This window comes from Halichoerus grypus, chromosome 7 (genome assembly GCF_964656455.1).
Source record: "Halichoerus grypus chromosome 7, mHalGry1.hap1.1, whole genome shotgun sequence".
Taxonomy (NCBI): Eukaryota; Metazoa; Chordata; class Mammalia; order Carnivora; family Phocidae; genus Halichoerus; species Halichoerus grypus.
In genome coordinates, this window is record NC_135718.1 from 124,711,102 (window position 1) to 124,727,281 (window position 16,180).

At 35.7% G+C, this 16,180-nt stretch overlaps 1 protein-coding gene across 6 annotated transcripts in view; it reads left to right on the forward strand.

Annotated features, from left to right (window-relative positions):
• Nucleotides 1-16,180, forward strand: part of NEK7 (NIMA related kinase 7) — a 166,005-nt gene that overhangs the window by 134,563 nt on the left and 15,262 nt on the right. For 5 of the 6 annotated variants that reach the window (XM_036121902.2, XM_036121919.2, XM_036121948.2 and 2 more), the window contains 2 exons: nucleotides 5,371-5,465; nucleotides 9,578-9,733. In XM_036121902.2, coding sequence (XP_035977795.1) covers nucleotides 5,371-5,465; nucleotides 9,578-9,733 — 251 coding nt within the window. The remainder of the gene's footprint in view (nucleotides 1-5,370; nucleotides 5,466-9,577; nucleotides 9,734-16,180) is intronic. The other variant, XM_036121911.2, reaches the window with a different exon arrangement.

Sequence of the window (16,180 nt, forward strand, 5' to 3'; positions counted from 1 at the left end):
CAGATTTTGTGATATTACCAGAAGAGTAAATGCATGGCCGTCACTCAAACCAGATATCAGCATTTTCACACCGGAGTCTCTTGAGTGTACAATTCATGTTCCCCACACTATTTCCAAGTGTGATATAGCTTCTGATTTCAACTTGGGAAATTAGTGTTCCTGAACCAGGCATTAAAACAGTTTCATTTTTGGTGCCAAGTGCCACCTGTGGTCACATACTGGTTTTCCCCACACCTTTCCCTAGCACCTCTCTGTGGAGCTTTCTTTGGCTTATTCCCCGTCATAGTCCAAGGTGGGTTGGGGCCGGAAAGGGCAGCATGTGTTCAGTCAGTGCGATAGGCTACTTGCACTGATTTATTTTTAACTTTCAGCCCTTTCTAGACTTAAGTAATGGCTCCAGGAAGAAGCTATTATCTAATTTTAAACTGTGCACATTTAACCTCTCTGTCAACTGTAACGAGTATGTATTTAAAACAATCAGAGTAGCTGCAAAGAGCATAATTTCCACATGGAGCCCATTGAGCCCAGGCCCTTATTCCTGGCTTTTCATATGTACATCCTGACTTTTAGAAGATTTCTCTGTTTCCTAATTTGGAAGGATACAGAATTTTGTTATTGTTGTTGTTATTGTTTAGTTATATTTCACAGTGGAGAGTTTTAATGGAATAACCGTCTATTTAAATGCAAGGGACAGAACTACCTGGTTTGAATTCTAAGTTCACAATTTACCCATTTTGTGATCTCTGGCAAATTAGCTGAACTCCCAAAGCCTCTTCTCTAAAACAAAGTAACAGTAGAGGGGCGCCTGGGTGGCTCAGTCGTTAAGCGTCTGCCTTCGGCTCAGGTCATGATCCCAGGGTGCTGGGATCGAGCCCCGCATCGGGCTCCCTGTTCAGTGGGAAGCCTGCTTCTCCCTCTCCCTCTCCCCCTGCTTGTGTTCCCTCTCTCACTGTGTCTCGCTCTGTCAAATACATAAATAAAATCTTTAAAAAAAAAAGATTTGGACACTAAAACAAGGTAACAGTAGTAACATCTCCTGAGGCTAAATAGTAGTCCTCATTGCACTAGTGCATGAGCCCCATGAGGTCAGGACTTAATCTGTTTACTTCTATCTCCCCAGCACCTAGAACAGTGTGTGCCCTGTAGTAGGGACCCGCTAAACATTTGTTAAAAGTTCAGCCAGATAATACATGCAATGCATTTAACACAGTGCCTAGAGCCGACTAACAATAACAATACAATTTCCTGGGTTTTTCTCCCTCCGCATTATTAAAGCTCTTAAATGTCATCAGGTGCATTTAAAATATGACAAATTTTATTTTAGAATTGTCTTTTGCAGAAAAAATATTAGTCTACCGCTCAGCCATTCTGTATTAACCTTAGATAATACTCCTTAAAATTAAATACATTGGGCTTCTCTCTTTGAAGTCTGCCAACATTATTTCTGGACTGAAGAGTATGAAGGAGAGAATGAAAATTAATTCTTATTCCCCGAAGTTGTGTGTATCTGTATTTTTTTTTTTTTAAATCAAACTGAGGTATAAGGTGACTCATGTCCTTTTAAAGTTCCCAACAAGGCAGGTTCAAAGCTTCTTTTCTGCAGTTTGCTTTAATTCTAAGAGAGAAAAAGCAACATTTCTAAACTGAATTTGCTTGTTTGTACTCTCTGACTTAAAACACTTCGCTCAGCTGTCTTATGTAATAGTTTTAAAAAGGAATATATTACTTCTTTCCATTTCACTTTCCATATGGATTTTTGTAGGGTTTTTATGAGTGCTGCAGAATTTAGAGCAAAATGATGTCAGAAATCATCTCCTCTTTCTCATCCCTGCATCTTAGAGGTGAGGAAAGTGAACAAAAAGAGAAGTTAAGTGGTCTTAGTTAGTGAGGTAAGATGTGAAACAGAGTGTTTGACCTTTGACTGGTTTTGCTCTGCCTTCCTTGTTTAAAACAAACAAAATGAAACAAAAAAACCAGTAACCCACTCTAACCATATAAACAGATGCCTCGGTAGTGCTATTGTTTTTCTCAATTCAAGTCTTTGCAGAAATTGTGCTACTGAATGTTGAAAAAAGTCTGCATATGACTTGTTCTGATAAAAGGGAAGTTATTAATTAATTTAGTCATATATTCCTTAATAGCATGTTAGCAGAATTTTTTGACTCTCCTAAACATAATGTAGAACTTCTGAAAATCAATCTTCTTTTTGTTCAGGATAAATTTTAGAATGTATTTGTTGTTAATAGAGTATACACAGTGTAAAACTTTTCTCATATAGCTAGAATAAGTCGATTAATGCAATTAAAATTTGTTTATATTTGAATGATTGTCAGTATATTTTAAAGAAAGTTCAGATAGCATTTTCAGTTGTTAGCAATTTTCCCCTGATATCATTCTTTCTCTGTTTTTTTATGATGTTATCATCCATTTCTTACTCACTTTCATGCATATCAGGAGGTTAAAATGGCATAAATATCTGCTATAGTAAAATACATTCCCATTTTAGCTACAGCCATAAATTCTCGAAAGATTAGTGAAATTACGCAACCTGCCGTCTCCATGCCCCTCAGTACGTAGTAATTTGCATGATTGTTTTAATGTCTAATCATATCACTGTACAACTCTCCCTTTTCTTGTACAGCTGTTAAAAGAAGTCACAACATTCTTGAGGCAGTAGTAATAATAGACACAGCTGTCGTGGATTTAAAAAAAAACTTTTAGGAAATAATTATATATCCATTAAGTTTGAAATGTGGCAGACCTATCACTGCATTTAAATGTATTTCAGATTTTCCTGAGCAATTTAAACTTTTCGACCTCTGTACTAGGTAGAGAGGAAGGACGAGCCCGTTTATGTGATGGGGCTCAACCTCTCTGCTCCGTGTCAGTCAGCCGAAGAGCCCGTGTCCACAGCGGAGGCGCACTTTAGGGATCATGTAAGAGGGAGCAAGTGGAAACTCCCTCTTACGCTGTGCTCAGCAGTTAATTATGAATCGATCCAATTAATAATTGTAGTGCAGGATACAAACTTTCTCCTTTTCCTACATAATGACTCTTTTGGAAATGTGTCAGTCAAAAAGGTGAGTAGCATCCTTAGATTTATATTTTAATATACATTCAAGATTTGTATAATTTAAATATTAAAATAAAATATGCATATTTAGCATAAGGAAGTTTGTTATTTATAATATGAAGAAGAATCAGTGTCTGAGTTTACAGTAGCAGCGTTAACCCCTCTTTGTAATGACCTCTAGCAGCTCACTAGAAAAGGCTTTTCTTCACATTAAAATTTTTTACGTTATAAGTTTAGCTTAGTGGAATTCCTAATCATTCTTTTCCTCTGCTTCCTTCACTTGCGGGTCATCCATGAGTTCAGTTGTGTTGCAGTTAAGGTGTTATGCTGGGGCTAATCTCTGTAAAATGCTAGCATTTGTTCTTCTTTTTCCCTATCATCAATCTTTCACACTCATATCAAACCCCTAATGTATCAGCAGGTTTCCCAGAGCTACTGGTTAAAATTACCTTTGCTTTTGGTAAACTCTGAACCTTCAAGCCTCAGTGTTTTCAGTTGCCCCCTGTGGATTCCGTGAAGCCTCTCTCTGCACATTCCTCACTGCCAGTCACTTGCTTTATGTCCTGAAACCAAGAGCCTGTGCAGAGCCCCCTGACTATTCCAGCTGTACCCACCACCCTTCCTTAAATGGAGAAAGGGTGTAAATACCTCCAGTAATCGGTGTCGTGTATGCAAACTACAAGGGAAGTGGTTGGAACTCCCAAAGCTAGAGAGCTTGTGTTTATTTTACCCAGTAACAGTTCAGATTGTTTAAAATCCTAGCTATTTCTGAAAGTTTCTTGGCTTTTCTGACCCTGACAGGGATTGGCAGATTTACCCATCTTCAAAGTAAATGCTACACTGAAATAATTTGTTTCTTAAGGTTTGTCTTACTAATTGCCTACGTGAATAGTTCATATTTTATTTAAATTTATTTTATCCTCCTGTGTGCCTGTTCTTTCTTCACTTCTTCACTTCCATAAATACTTCTCTTTTGTACATTCTGACTAGGACTGTCCCCGTTATTAGTAAAAATGGGTTCCAGTATAGATGGGATTTCTTGTGAATACACGGTTCATGATGTTTTCACCTTCAGCACAGTCTAGTTTTCATACACAACTATTAGGTTACAACCTTATTCTTTTGGAAAACTGAGTCCTGCCGTTGAGGATAATGCTTTGATTATTGGTGTGACTCTTCCTGTTCGCAGTTCAGTACTGGGAGTTACAGTCTCATTAAGATTTACACTAAATATCTGGGGAGTTCTTGAAAATTAATAGAAAAAGGAGAACGTCCTTCTCTCTGTGAGTAGCAGCATAGTCTTGGTAGGTTTTGCCTCAAGCAAGTAAAATTCCAAAATACTGTTCTCAAACTTTGTCTATTTGGCAAAAAGTCTTAGGCTAATGGTGGTGAAGTAGCCATCTAAATTTGAAATTTTAAGATATTCACGTTGAAAGCCACTTAAGTGTTTTTACCCTTCAAAATATAACATACATGCTTTGCCTATTTTAAAATATTTAATAAATATTAATTTATTACGTTATCATTTATTATGTTAGCCTTTTCTAAAATGGCCATAAAAAAGGGAAACAAGTATAAGCACATCAAAAGAAACAAAAATAAAAATTATCTAGAGTATCTTGTCTTTAAAAGAGTCTCAGTAGTATTACTCAGACATTTTTCCAGAATGTCACTGACCTTTAACATATGTTATTATATAACCCTTTGATGTACAAAACTCTGTTGTATTCTTTCTAAAATGGTAGTAAGTAGGATATGGAAGGTTAATGATTATATCACTCTTAATTTTAAGAGCTACGACTGTGTTCTAAGGAATGCTTCTGTTAAAGCTAATGAGCATGGTTTATTTATACACACTACCGAATTGTTATAAATTAATGTTTATATTTAAGTAAATGATTATATGATCATGCTTAATTGCTTGGGATATGCAAGCCATATTTTTTCAAAATAATGAAATGAAGCCAATGTGAATCACTTAAGTAGATTTTCATGTTAGAATTCCTTGTTTTTCCTTTAGTTAAGCTCCCGAGATTCTCCCTGAATCAATCAAAAGTTTAACTCACCACAAACTCACCACACCCTTTTTAATATAGGATGGATGTCGATGTGCTGCTTAAGGGTCAGGGAATAGAAGAAATTAAATAGTTTTAAGTATTCACAAAAACAATTTCCTGATTCTAAATGAATGATTTTGGTGACATATTTTAATCTAGAATATTGTGTGTAAAATTTCTTACCACAGCTGCATCTTCATTTTTATACTCCTCTTGTTTTGTTTGGTTTGTTTTTTGCAGTGGGTACACCTTATTACATGTCTCCAGAGAGAATACATGAAAATGGATACAACTTCAAATCTGACATCTGGTCTCTTGGTTGTCTACTATATGAGGTAGGTAATGTTGATAAAGTCCACATATTGATGTATCTTTAGTTACTGTAATATATTTCCTCTGTCCTTATAGTATACACTTATTTTTTTCTGGATGCTGTTTAAGAATTAGCTTTTTAATTAGGAAGGGTTAATTTCTTGACTTAGTAACTGCTTTTGTAATGGTAACTATACATTCCTGCATATTTACTTCTTAATATTTTTAAATTGTTTCCTTTTAGTGAGAATTTTATTTTTAAAAATGTTTTTGATATTAATATGATGTTATCCTGCATATCTTATTTATAAAAATGTACATTTGAACATTTGTAAAATAACTTGCTTATCCATGCATAGCAGGAGAGGTATAATGGAATGGATTTAAAACATGAAAGCATGGTAAATATCTTTTTCAATATTTCTTTTGCTCTTACATAGAGTAATTTAGCTTCAAGGATAGTAGGTAAATAGATAATTTTTCTAGGTTACCACTTAATTTCACTTCCATGAGTAACAGTTGTATTGGTAAAGCTTAGTGAAATTCTCTCTCTCCTGTTCTACTGGTGATAATTTATCAAAGGAAAATGGAATCATCTAGGTATATCCTCTAACAAATATTTCAGTGCGGTAATTTGGATGGGTAGAAAAAAAGGCATATTATATAAAAGCACATTTTACATCCATGTTATAGAGTAATGGTATCAAAAAGCACTCACGACTAGTGACTTATGTAAATTTATTTTTTAATCCAATGGTAATTTTCCTGGTGATACAGGCTTTAAGTCAGAGCTGCTAATTAAAGGTTAGTCTGCATCTGAGTAACTATAAAATAAAATGAAGGAAAATAATACATGGAATCATTTTCATGTTTTAATGTATACAAAAGAAATCTAAAGTGGATAGATAGAAACCAATGTATTTCTTACTCTATATTTTGTGTTTCTTATCCTCCTGACTTAAATGAAATATATCATGAGATCAGCTATTTTAATTCCCCAACCATTACTTGGAAGTAGAGCATTAGAAGGGTTTTTTTTTTTTTTTTTTAATGTGTATCATGATCTTTAATTATTATATTATGGTTTACAGATTTCCTTAATTTAAGGAACCTGAGATTATTTATTTTGTTCTTGCTAGTAAAGTCACTAATGGCCACTTTAAAAGAACAGATTTTTAAGTGTTCTTAAATAACATCTGTAGGATAATTTTTATGAATTAGTGATATGACAAAACATGTTTTTAGGTATGCACATGAGATTAAAAGAGATTATGCTCCCTATATTACATTCTGTTACTAATTTGATACAATGCTGAAAAGAATTGATTTGATTATATTAAATTACTATAATGTTTAAAAGTCACTTTGTACATTTTTAAATATTTCATATTTATTTAGGTAACATTAGGTTCCTCAGGCCATAGTCTAATATTATCAAAGCGGCATTTTCCTTTAAACACCTAAAAGTAAACAGCAAATTGATTTGCACTAACAAGATGAAATTTAGCAATGAAAAAGAAAAAGTTCAGTTAAGGTAATAAATGTTTTTTGAGAAGTTTGCAAATTCTTTTAGGGCAACTGGATTCTTATGTCTAAACTGAAATAATTCTTCACATTCTGGATTTGCCTTTGAGAGGCAGTGTCCCATTTTTATGTGTATTTAAAATGATCACCAAAATAGAAATTATTTCTTTGGACACTCCTACATCCATGAGTTTTATGTGTTATGGATGATTTTGAGTTAAAGTATTTATCATGATAACATTAGTTTTCATCTCAGTGAATATTCTCAGTTCCTCTATGCAAGTCATGTGAAAGAACTAAAATTTTTCGAAAGATTTAATTTATCTTTATGTTCTATCTCCTTCCAGTTATGTTTCAATATAGTGCTAATAGAAATACCCAGCAACTTAGCCTTAAAAAATTGGCCACAACCTCTCATGGACATTTTATATTATATCCCTCCAAGAATTTACTATTAACAATGAAGGAGTAGGAAGCTTTTTTGAAAATGTATTTTAAACTCAGAAAATTAGACTTTCAAATATTCCTGAAACCTCAAAAAAAAAAAAAAACTAGCAGTACAGTTTTAATTGATATGCAACAAAGTAGACTTTACTAATTAAAATCAAGATGCTGTGCTTTTGCTACATGGACCTTTACATGGAAAAGTAGGTTTTACACATTTCCTTTATTGTTCAGCGCAGCAATTGCATCCTTACAGGGTTGTAGGTTGGTGGCTTACAGTTCAAAAAAAAAGAGAGCTGCCACCAGCCCCGAAGACAGACAGTGGGCTTTCGTCCCTCCGACACCCCCAGAATACTAATCAGGAAAGTCAGACCCTGGAGGTCAGGGAGCAAGTCAATCATTCTAGTGATCGTCTCAGTGTGGAGGATCAAATTAGCCTGAAAAATTCAGCTGCTGGGAGGAGAGGGCGAGCAGCTGTCAGGGGCAGCATCGAGATGCACTAATGAACCAGATGAATAGTGCAAAAGCTTGAAAATAAAAACAGGACAGTTGACATTTTTCATCTGTCAAAGCAGGAGATGCATGAAAATATACTATTCCTGTTTTAACTCCTTAGGGGACATTCAGATTTTTTTTTTTTTTAACACTCTGCAGTATTGAGACAAAAGTACTATAATGAACTCCTAGCATATGATAATGAATATATGTACATTTACGTAGGGTTTTTGCAAATATGGAAAGACTATAGTTTATATATACAGTGTATTTTTTAAAGTGGCCTTTATAATACTCTGTCATAAAGTGTACTTGCATTTTAAACAAAACAAAACAAAAATGTTTTATTACTGATAGCTCCTCTTCTAGAAATTTCCTCTCGGATGGAGGGTTTTACATGTTTAGGGCCATTTATATTGTTTTTACTTTTCTCTCCTCATGTGGAACAGCCATTCCTGAGGTTGTTTCATATAGGTTTATATAGGTTTCATATAAAATGTAGGCTAAGTAAAACTATGCCAAGCTACTTCGCAGGTTTGATTTCCAGTGCCATCCCCTCCTCGTTTAAGGCTCTGAAGGAGTTAAAGCTCTTTCTGGAGCACCAGAAGACAGATGAGAGCCATTTTCAGCTTGTCCTGTCCCCACTGACGCTCACTGAGTAGCACAGCATGGACTAGCGTGTTTCACACACACTCTGCCTGTCTGGGGAATGTACACATTGTCCTTCCAAAATCAAACTTATTAGCACATGTAGAAAAGGGTGACTGACTTTGGGGCAGCCTCGCACTCCGTGTTGTATTCTTGCCGCTGCGGTTCAAAGATTTAGAAGGTTTTGAACAGGATGCGAACATTTTAAATTGAATTTTTTAGTTTGTAACCCTGCTTACCACAGTACTTGCTTGCACTTTAAATGTCAAGTTAGAACCTTGTCTTAAAATAAATTTAAATTCAATAATGTCTTTTTTAAAGTTGATCATTCTTTGAGTCTTTTTTTTTTTTTTTTTCTGCATAGAAATCTCATTCGGATGCCTTGAAATAGCGGCTATGACTCAGAGAGCTTTTGAACATATTCAGTGTTTTTGAGGCATTATCAAAAGAAAAGAAGTTCTAGTTCATTGTAAACCACTTGAGGGTCAGTTATAACATTCAGATTGAGAAGACTTTTTTAATCTCAAAATAACCCTTCCCTACAGAAACAGTCATGTTGTATAAAATGCTATACATTCTACTCCCTAAACCATGGCTTAGATTATAATTCATTTTCAATTTCTGTTTCATTTTAGTGATATTTTGACCATTGCATGGTTGATGTATACCAGCGATGTCTGTTTAGTCATGAGATATATTACTTGTTTTTATGGCATTATATTCACAGAGTTTTACGTCACTCTGTGTTCTTTTTCTTAATGTTACTTTATGTCATATACATATATATATATATATATATATATATATATGTATATGTAAATATGTGCTAACCATTTCTCCCTTTTAGGGAATTTTAAATATTGAAAAAAACCCCCAAAAATTGAAGTAAGATTTTTAGAACTTACTGAATAATTCTCAGAAAGGAATACTCAAAACAATCAAAATGCCCAGATAACTTTATTTAAAGTATTTGTAATTATTTTCTACCCGAGTGTAATATACTTGATGAAATCACCTTTAAAAGTTACCATGTAACTATATCAGTTTCATTGGGAGCATTTTACAGATGGCTGCGTTACAGAGTCCTTTCTATGGTGACAAAATGAATTTGTACTCGCTGTGTAAGAAGATAGAACAGTGTGACTACCCACCTCTTCCTTCAGATCACTATTCAGAGGAAGTAAGTCATTTTTCAGTCCATGTGTTTGTCTGTTGTTCATTTTGCTAACGTTTGCATTTTATTAAGAATTTTTTTTTTCTGTCCAGAAACACAAATGACGAATATGGTGGCAGAAATAGCACTTTTCATTCTGTTTCCCTTCTCTGGGAGACTTACTGTTTAAAGAGTTGACTCTGCAGTTCCTAATGTGGAGCGGAGCACAGCACAGCATGTGGTGTGAAATTGGTCACTTCCTAGGTGTGAGGAGAAGGAGAGCTGACTTTGCAGCCTCCTGAACACGGCGAAGGGCAAAATTCATGCTCAGACCCCAGCTCGAGTTGACCAGCATGTCTGGTGCCCTTCTTAATAAGGCCACTCCTCATTCTCACAGCCTCAGAACAACCATTATAACTTTCTGCTTTGCAGAACTTCCCTCTCATCCGTGTTTTCCAAAGTGTGAAACTTCCATCTCTTAGCTGTGTGTCTCTCCACCTCGTTCTTTCAGCTCTATCCTCCCTCCCTTGACCACGCCTGCCCCGTCACCACCTCACTGTTGTAATCCGATTCCTGTGGGAAATGTTTTGAGGTTATCATTAGCAGACATGTTAAAACATATATTGGATGGGATTGAAAATTTTAGAAGACTCTCCTGTATTAAAATCTGAGTCTGAATCCTTGCTTGCTTTGGTAACCCATTGAAATGAGTTGTTTTGGCTCTACCCAACATACGGTTTTTTATTGAACAAAACATCTCCAATTTTAGCCCAGTATTTAACTTTGCCAGTATTTAAGGTGGAGGTAGGCAGAACAGCAGTATCTTGGGTTAACTAAATGTGTTCACATAACTCTTTTTGGAAAGCTTACTGGGGAATCTACCCAGAGAAAACACTGTCTTGAGTTAGGACATCTCACCCTCTCACGAGCAACAGATTTTTTTGCCCAAGGGAGATGGCAAGGAGCAAAGGAAAAATATAAAACAATTATAACATTCAGTTATTAGGTAGTCTTGTCACTCTATCTTGAAATGAATAGCAATCGGTTTGAGTCTTATAGAAGGAAAATTGAGTCAGTGTAACTTGAATAATAAATATCTCTAAAGAATTTTTACCATATGGAGAGCACTTGAGGCCCTAGAATGTTATAAGTACCTTTTTTTTCCTGTGGTTTTGATACTAATAATCAATGGTGCCTGGGTTTTTGTTGTTGTTGTTGTTGTTTGTTTCATAGCCTTTGTATTCAGGTAATTAAAATAAACTCTCATAAGGCAGTGACCATAATTTAGAAGTATTATCTTTATTTGATGTTAATGCTATTATGTTAGCCATATTTAATTACTATTTTGGGTATAGAATATAAATATGGCATTTCACAAAACCAACTTCAGAACTCCAGGCTTGGAAATACAGTAGGGTGTGAACAATAATGCAAAATGATGGCAAGAATGTCAGGGGCCGCTCTTTGTTGTGTCATTCATGCTGTCTTCTTTTTTCCATGAAGCGCATGAATATTTCACATATCTGCATCCTCATCCCCTATTCTTCTTGACTAATTTTCAGACTGTCTGAATTTGCATTTCACATGGTAGCTGATTAGGAGATGCCGAGTGCAGCAGCGAAGCCTCAGCAGGCGGTTACCATGGTGACCTTCAGCAGGATTTTAATGATGATACCACTAGTGGTTCGTTGAAGTCGGCCTGCCTGCAGGGCTACTTCACTGCAGCTAAGTGTGAAGTTGGATATGCGGATTCTCAGCCAAGGGGCAAATATCAAAGTCTGGCCCAGATAGAAGGTCTTAGAGTTGGGAGAGGAAAATAAGATTCCACTTTTTACTTCACTCTATGGAGTTACCAGTTTCGAAAAGAGATACAAAGCAAAACATGTTCTATGGCGTACTCTCCAAAAAAGACAGGATTTTTACCAATATGAGGAGCAGCTCCTCATATTGGTAAAAATCTGTCCTTGTCCTGTGGGGAAATAGAAGGCTATACAACTAGGTAAACATGGAAACTAAATCTTATGAAAGAAACGAGGTATGAAAAATACAGACTAATAATGTTAATTTTAATCTGTTCAGTTATGTAGAAAAGTTCTCAGAACAAGAGCTTTGAAATGCAGATGTGCTAATAAATATTTTCTCTCCTTAAGCAGGAACTCTGTTTGTAAAATAATTATTCAGAATTTATGGAAGCAAAAACCTGAACAGATTTGATGCTGCCATACTTTAAGGGTATCTTAAATATTTCCTTATATAGTAAGCTTTTTCAATCTTTTCAAAGTTCAAATTGCCATTTGATTTTTTAGCATGGCAGAAGATAGGAAACAATGAAAAGTGAAGTATAAAGTTTTTAAATAGCAAACTTTCACTAAGTGTCGATTTTACAGCGAAAATGGTAGCAGTCTCTGTAACTGTTTGAAGAATGAAAAAATTTAAGCAAATTAATGTTCCACTAAATATCTATTTGAAAGCTTATCAAATTGAGTTAGCTACTGCTAAATTTTTAAGGCTACTGCCCAAAGAGGTTTGGAAGGGAACATTTCATGAACATAGTGGCTATGCCCCCAACCAGCCTTGATCAATAGGAATAAGGAACTCTATAAGATTTATTTCTGGGTATAGTCATTCCAGTTAGAAGAACTCAGAGTTTAAAAGCTTGGGAGTTTTTTTTATTTCTTATATCCTAAAAAACATGGATACACTTAAGCGTTACAGACCAAAAATGAGAAATAGTGTCCTTTGGAGAAATAAGCCTGTATGTCAAATCTTTCCTTTTGAATTATGCTATTATTGTTATTATGTACAAATGATTAGGATTCTAGATTGAAATATGTCAGCTGTACATGAATGATACTTAAGATACGTATATTTTGTAGCTTAGTAAAATATTTTTGTTTATGACAGTATCTTTGGGTGTTCAGTATTCTTTCTTTTTCCAGTAATGATCTCATCCATATATCAGTGGGGAACTACTGTACTTAACCCTAAATATCTTGAGTTGAAAAGATAGGTATTTTTCCTTAGATATCTCTTAAGTTTAATTAAAACTGGTATCATCAGTGATTGTGAAATTAACATCTGTGAAGCCGACATTTATTGAACATTTACTATGTACAAGGAATTATGACTCAAAAGGCCGCTTGTAATCTGATCCAAGCTTACCTCTCCAGACTTATGGATCTCAGGAGACCCTCTTCTTTTCCTCATTCTACCAGTATACGTTCTACTAAAATTTCCATAAATTTCTGTGATTTTATGGATGCTGTTTCCTCTTTCTGAAACATCCCTTCCCCTGTTCTTTACCAGGCAAACTTCTCTCTTCGAAGAAAAGCTTGGGCATCATCTTCTGCATGAAGTTATCCTGCTCCCCTTTCTTCTCTCCCCATATCCCCCCAACCCCACACCTTGGCAGTACACGGCATGGCACTTGTTTCTTTACACACACACACACACACGCGCACACACACACACACACACACACACCTCTCTCACCCCTGTCTAGCTCCTGCCCCTGAGGAACAGTAACTGCTTTTTATCTGTGTATCTCTAGGGCCTGGCATATTAAAAAAGTTCAGTGATTGATTGAGGGAATGAGGAAGTGAAAGAGTGAGATTAAAGTAATAAATGAAAAAAACAAATAAATGCACCAATTATTTGGCAATTGAATGAATGAGGGAAACTTCTCCAAAGAACTCTCCATTCAGGAAAGGTAGAAAATTACCCAAAAAGGCAGAAGCTATGATAATTTTATTTTAATGATATTACCCACTATATGACTTTCCATTCTGATCAGCAAGCAGTGTCATTTCCGGAATGCCCAGGGTCCATTTACTGGAAAATAAGACAAACAGATTTTTTCCTTCAGTTTCAGTATTTAATTTCTTTGAGAGTCACAGGAGTGGTCATCAAAAGTATGCATTTTCAGGGCGCCTGGGTGGCTCAGTCAGTTAAGCGTCTGCCTTCGGCTCAGGTCATGATCCCAGGGTCCTGGGATCGAGCCCCGCATCGGGCTCCCTGCTCATTGAGGAGCCTCCTTCTCCCTCTCTCTCTGCCTGCCGCCCTCCCCCCGCTTGTGCTCTCTCTCTCTGTCAAATAAATAAAATCTTTAAAAAAAAAAAGTATGCATTTTCACTGTTGTTCACTAAATTATCTCATGACTCTTAAGTTGAAAAAAAAAACCCAGTATATAGTTATATTGACAATTATTTAGAAAGTACAGAATGCAACTCTATACTGGGTCCTTTTTAGTCAACATATTTTTTGAAAATCTGAGCATTAACATCCTGCAGAATATAGATTCTCTTTCAATACGTTTTATTTATTGTAAAAAATTCCTAATTTAAATAGAGAAGACATGAGAAAGATTGAGCAGAACTGTACCTTGGTGGTTGTTTTTGGCAGATTTGTCTTCATTTTAGATTTGAACAGAGAAGTTTGAATGGAAACTGAAAAGTTGAGTCAAGGGTTTGTAGATGGAAGTGAAAAACGGAAATAAGTAGGGGAGAATAGGGTGATCTTGGTTTGAGAAAATAGAGAGAAATTAAACTGAGGATTTGAAAAAACAATGCTTTGTGTGAAAAAGAAATTCAGCACCTATAGCGCATTAGTGAGAGGGTTAAAAGCTCTTCAATGAAGTCAGCTTTATTATAGCAGTGCTTGTTGATCTGAACTGATTGCCATAGCAGATACTTATCTGTTTAGGGGTCATTTTAAGTTCATTGTAAATAAGAAAAACTTTTGTAGGACACAATATCTGTGGTTGTCTTCTAATTATATTTTTGAGAACTTGCTAATTCAGTAGGTCATCTTCATTTTATTCCTGGAGAAACCAAAATGTAATTTGGGAAATAGAATTATTGCGCCAGTAATCAATTTTCAGATTATTTAATGCTTCTCTTGTGCATTAAATGTGTTCATTTTGTCACTTTATATTTCCAGCTCACAGATAGAAAGGTATCTGTTTTTATTAAAAATCAATGACTGGGACTACTTCTCAAGTACACAATTATCTTCTTAAATATCAACCTAAAAGGTCACATCCAATCAAAGAACTAATGGAGAATGAATGAACTCTCATAAACTTTTACCTCACAAATAACAAACTTCTTTTTACCTTAATCTCCCCCCACTTTTTTTTTTTTTTAAGAGAAATGGAAGGCAGGAGGGGAGGGTTTTGTTCTATCTTTCCACCTTCCCAGAAATAGTTTAGTGGTGCAGCCCGCTGCTTTACTTAAATGCATTAATTAAGAATTTCTAGGGGCGCCTGGGTGGCTCAGTCGTTAAGCGTCTGCCTTTGGTTCAGGTCATGATCTCAAGGTCCTGGGATCGAGTCCCACATCGGGCTCCCTGCTCAGCAGGGAATCTGCTTCTCCCTCTGCCTGCCACTCCCCCTGCTTGTGCTCTCTCTGTCTCTCTCTCCAGCTTGCTCTCTCTCTCAAATAAATAAATAAAATCTTTAAAAAAAAGAAGAAGAAATATGAATTCTTAAAAAAAAAAAAAGAATTTCTAGCACCATTTTTGTTATTCTTGGGACAAGAAAAGTATTGATTTTTCCAGAGTGTTTTAAATATAAGGATTAAAGAGCACAGTGCTTTTTCTATGCTTGATGATATATGAATAACAAAATAATAATAATAAAAATAAATTTTTAGTTGAACTCAGTGGACTTCAGATATTTTTAGGTTCTTGTAGAGTATAAATATATTTACATGGTTTTAAATAAAATTGGAATACTGATTTCTTTTTCAACTTTAGAAATCACAATTTTTTTTTAAAGCCACGTAAGAACTTTCCCATTAAAGAAATAAGGGCGGTGGCATTCTTCCAATTTCACACATGGGCAAATAGAGAGCCAGGTAATGCCAGAGCCACTCGTAGACTCCAGCACGCCTCCGCCTCACAGCATCCCACTGCGTACCCTACAAGATCACACAACCTGAAGTAAACTCTCAGGTGTTGTGTGAGTGAGCGTTTCATGATTTCTTTCCACTGTTAGACTTAGCAGTCCTTCATCTTCCTTTTCTCTGTTCTCACCCACGATGTTTACTGGGAATCTCCTTCCCTCTGCCTTGTGATAACTGGGGGCTCATGTAATAATGAAAGGAAAGAATGAGGAAGCTATTTGCAGAAGGGTAGCATTATTCTTACATATTAGAGTATGTAGACACTGCATATGTGTCCAGTAAGATAGCAGATATGTTGATCCATAATCTGCTAATCAAAAAATGTTTAGTTTGTCACAATTTTACTAGTAAGATACAATTTATTTTCCAAAAGGTTACCCTTAAAGATAGCAGGAGGGGAAGAATGAAGGGGGGGAAATCGGAGGGGGAGACGAACCATGAGAGACTATGGACTCTGAAAAACAAACTGAGGGTTCTAGAGGGGAGGGGGGGTGGGAGGATGGGTTAGCCTGGTGATGGGTATTAAAGAGGGCACGTTCTGCATGGAGCACTGGGTGTTATACGCAAACAA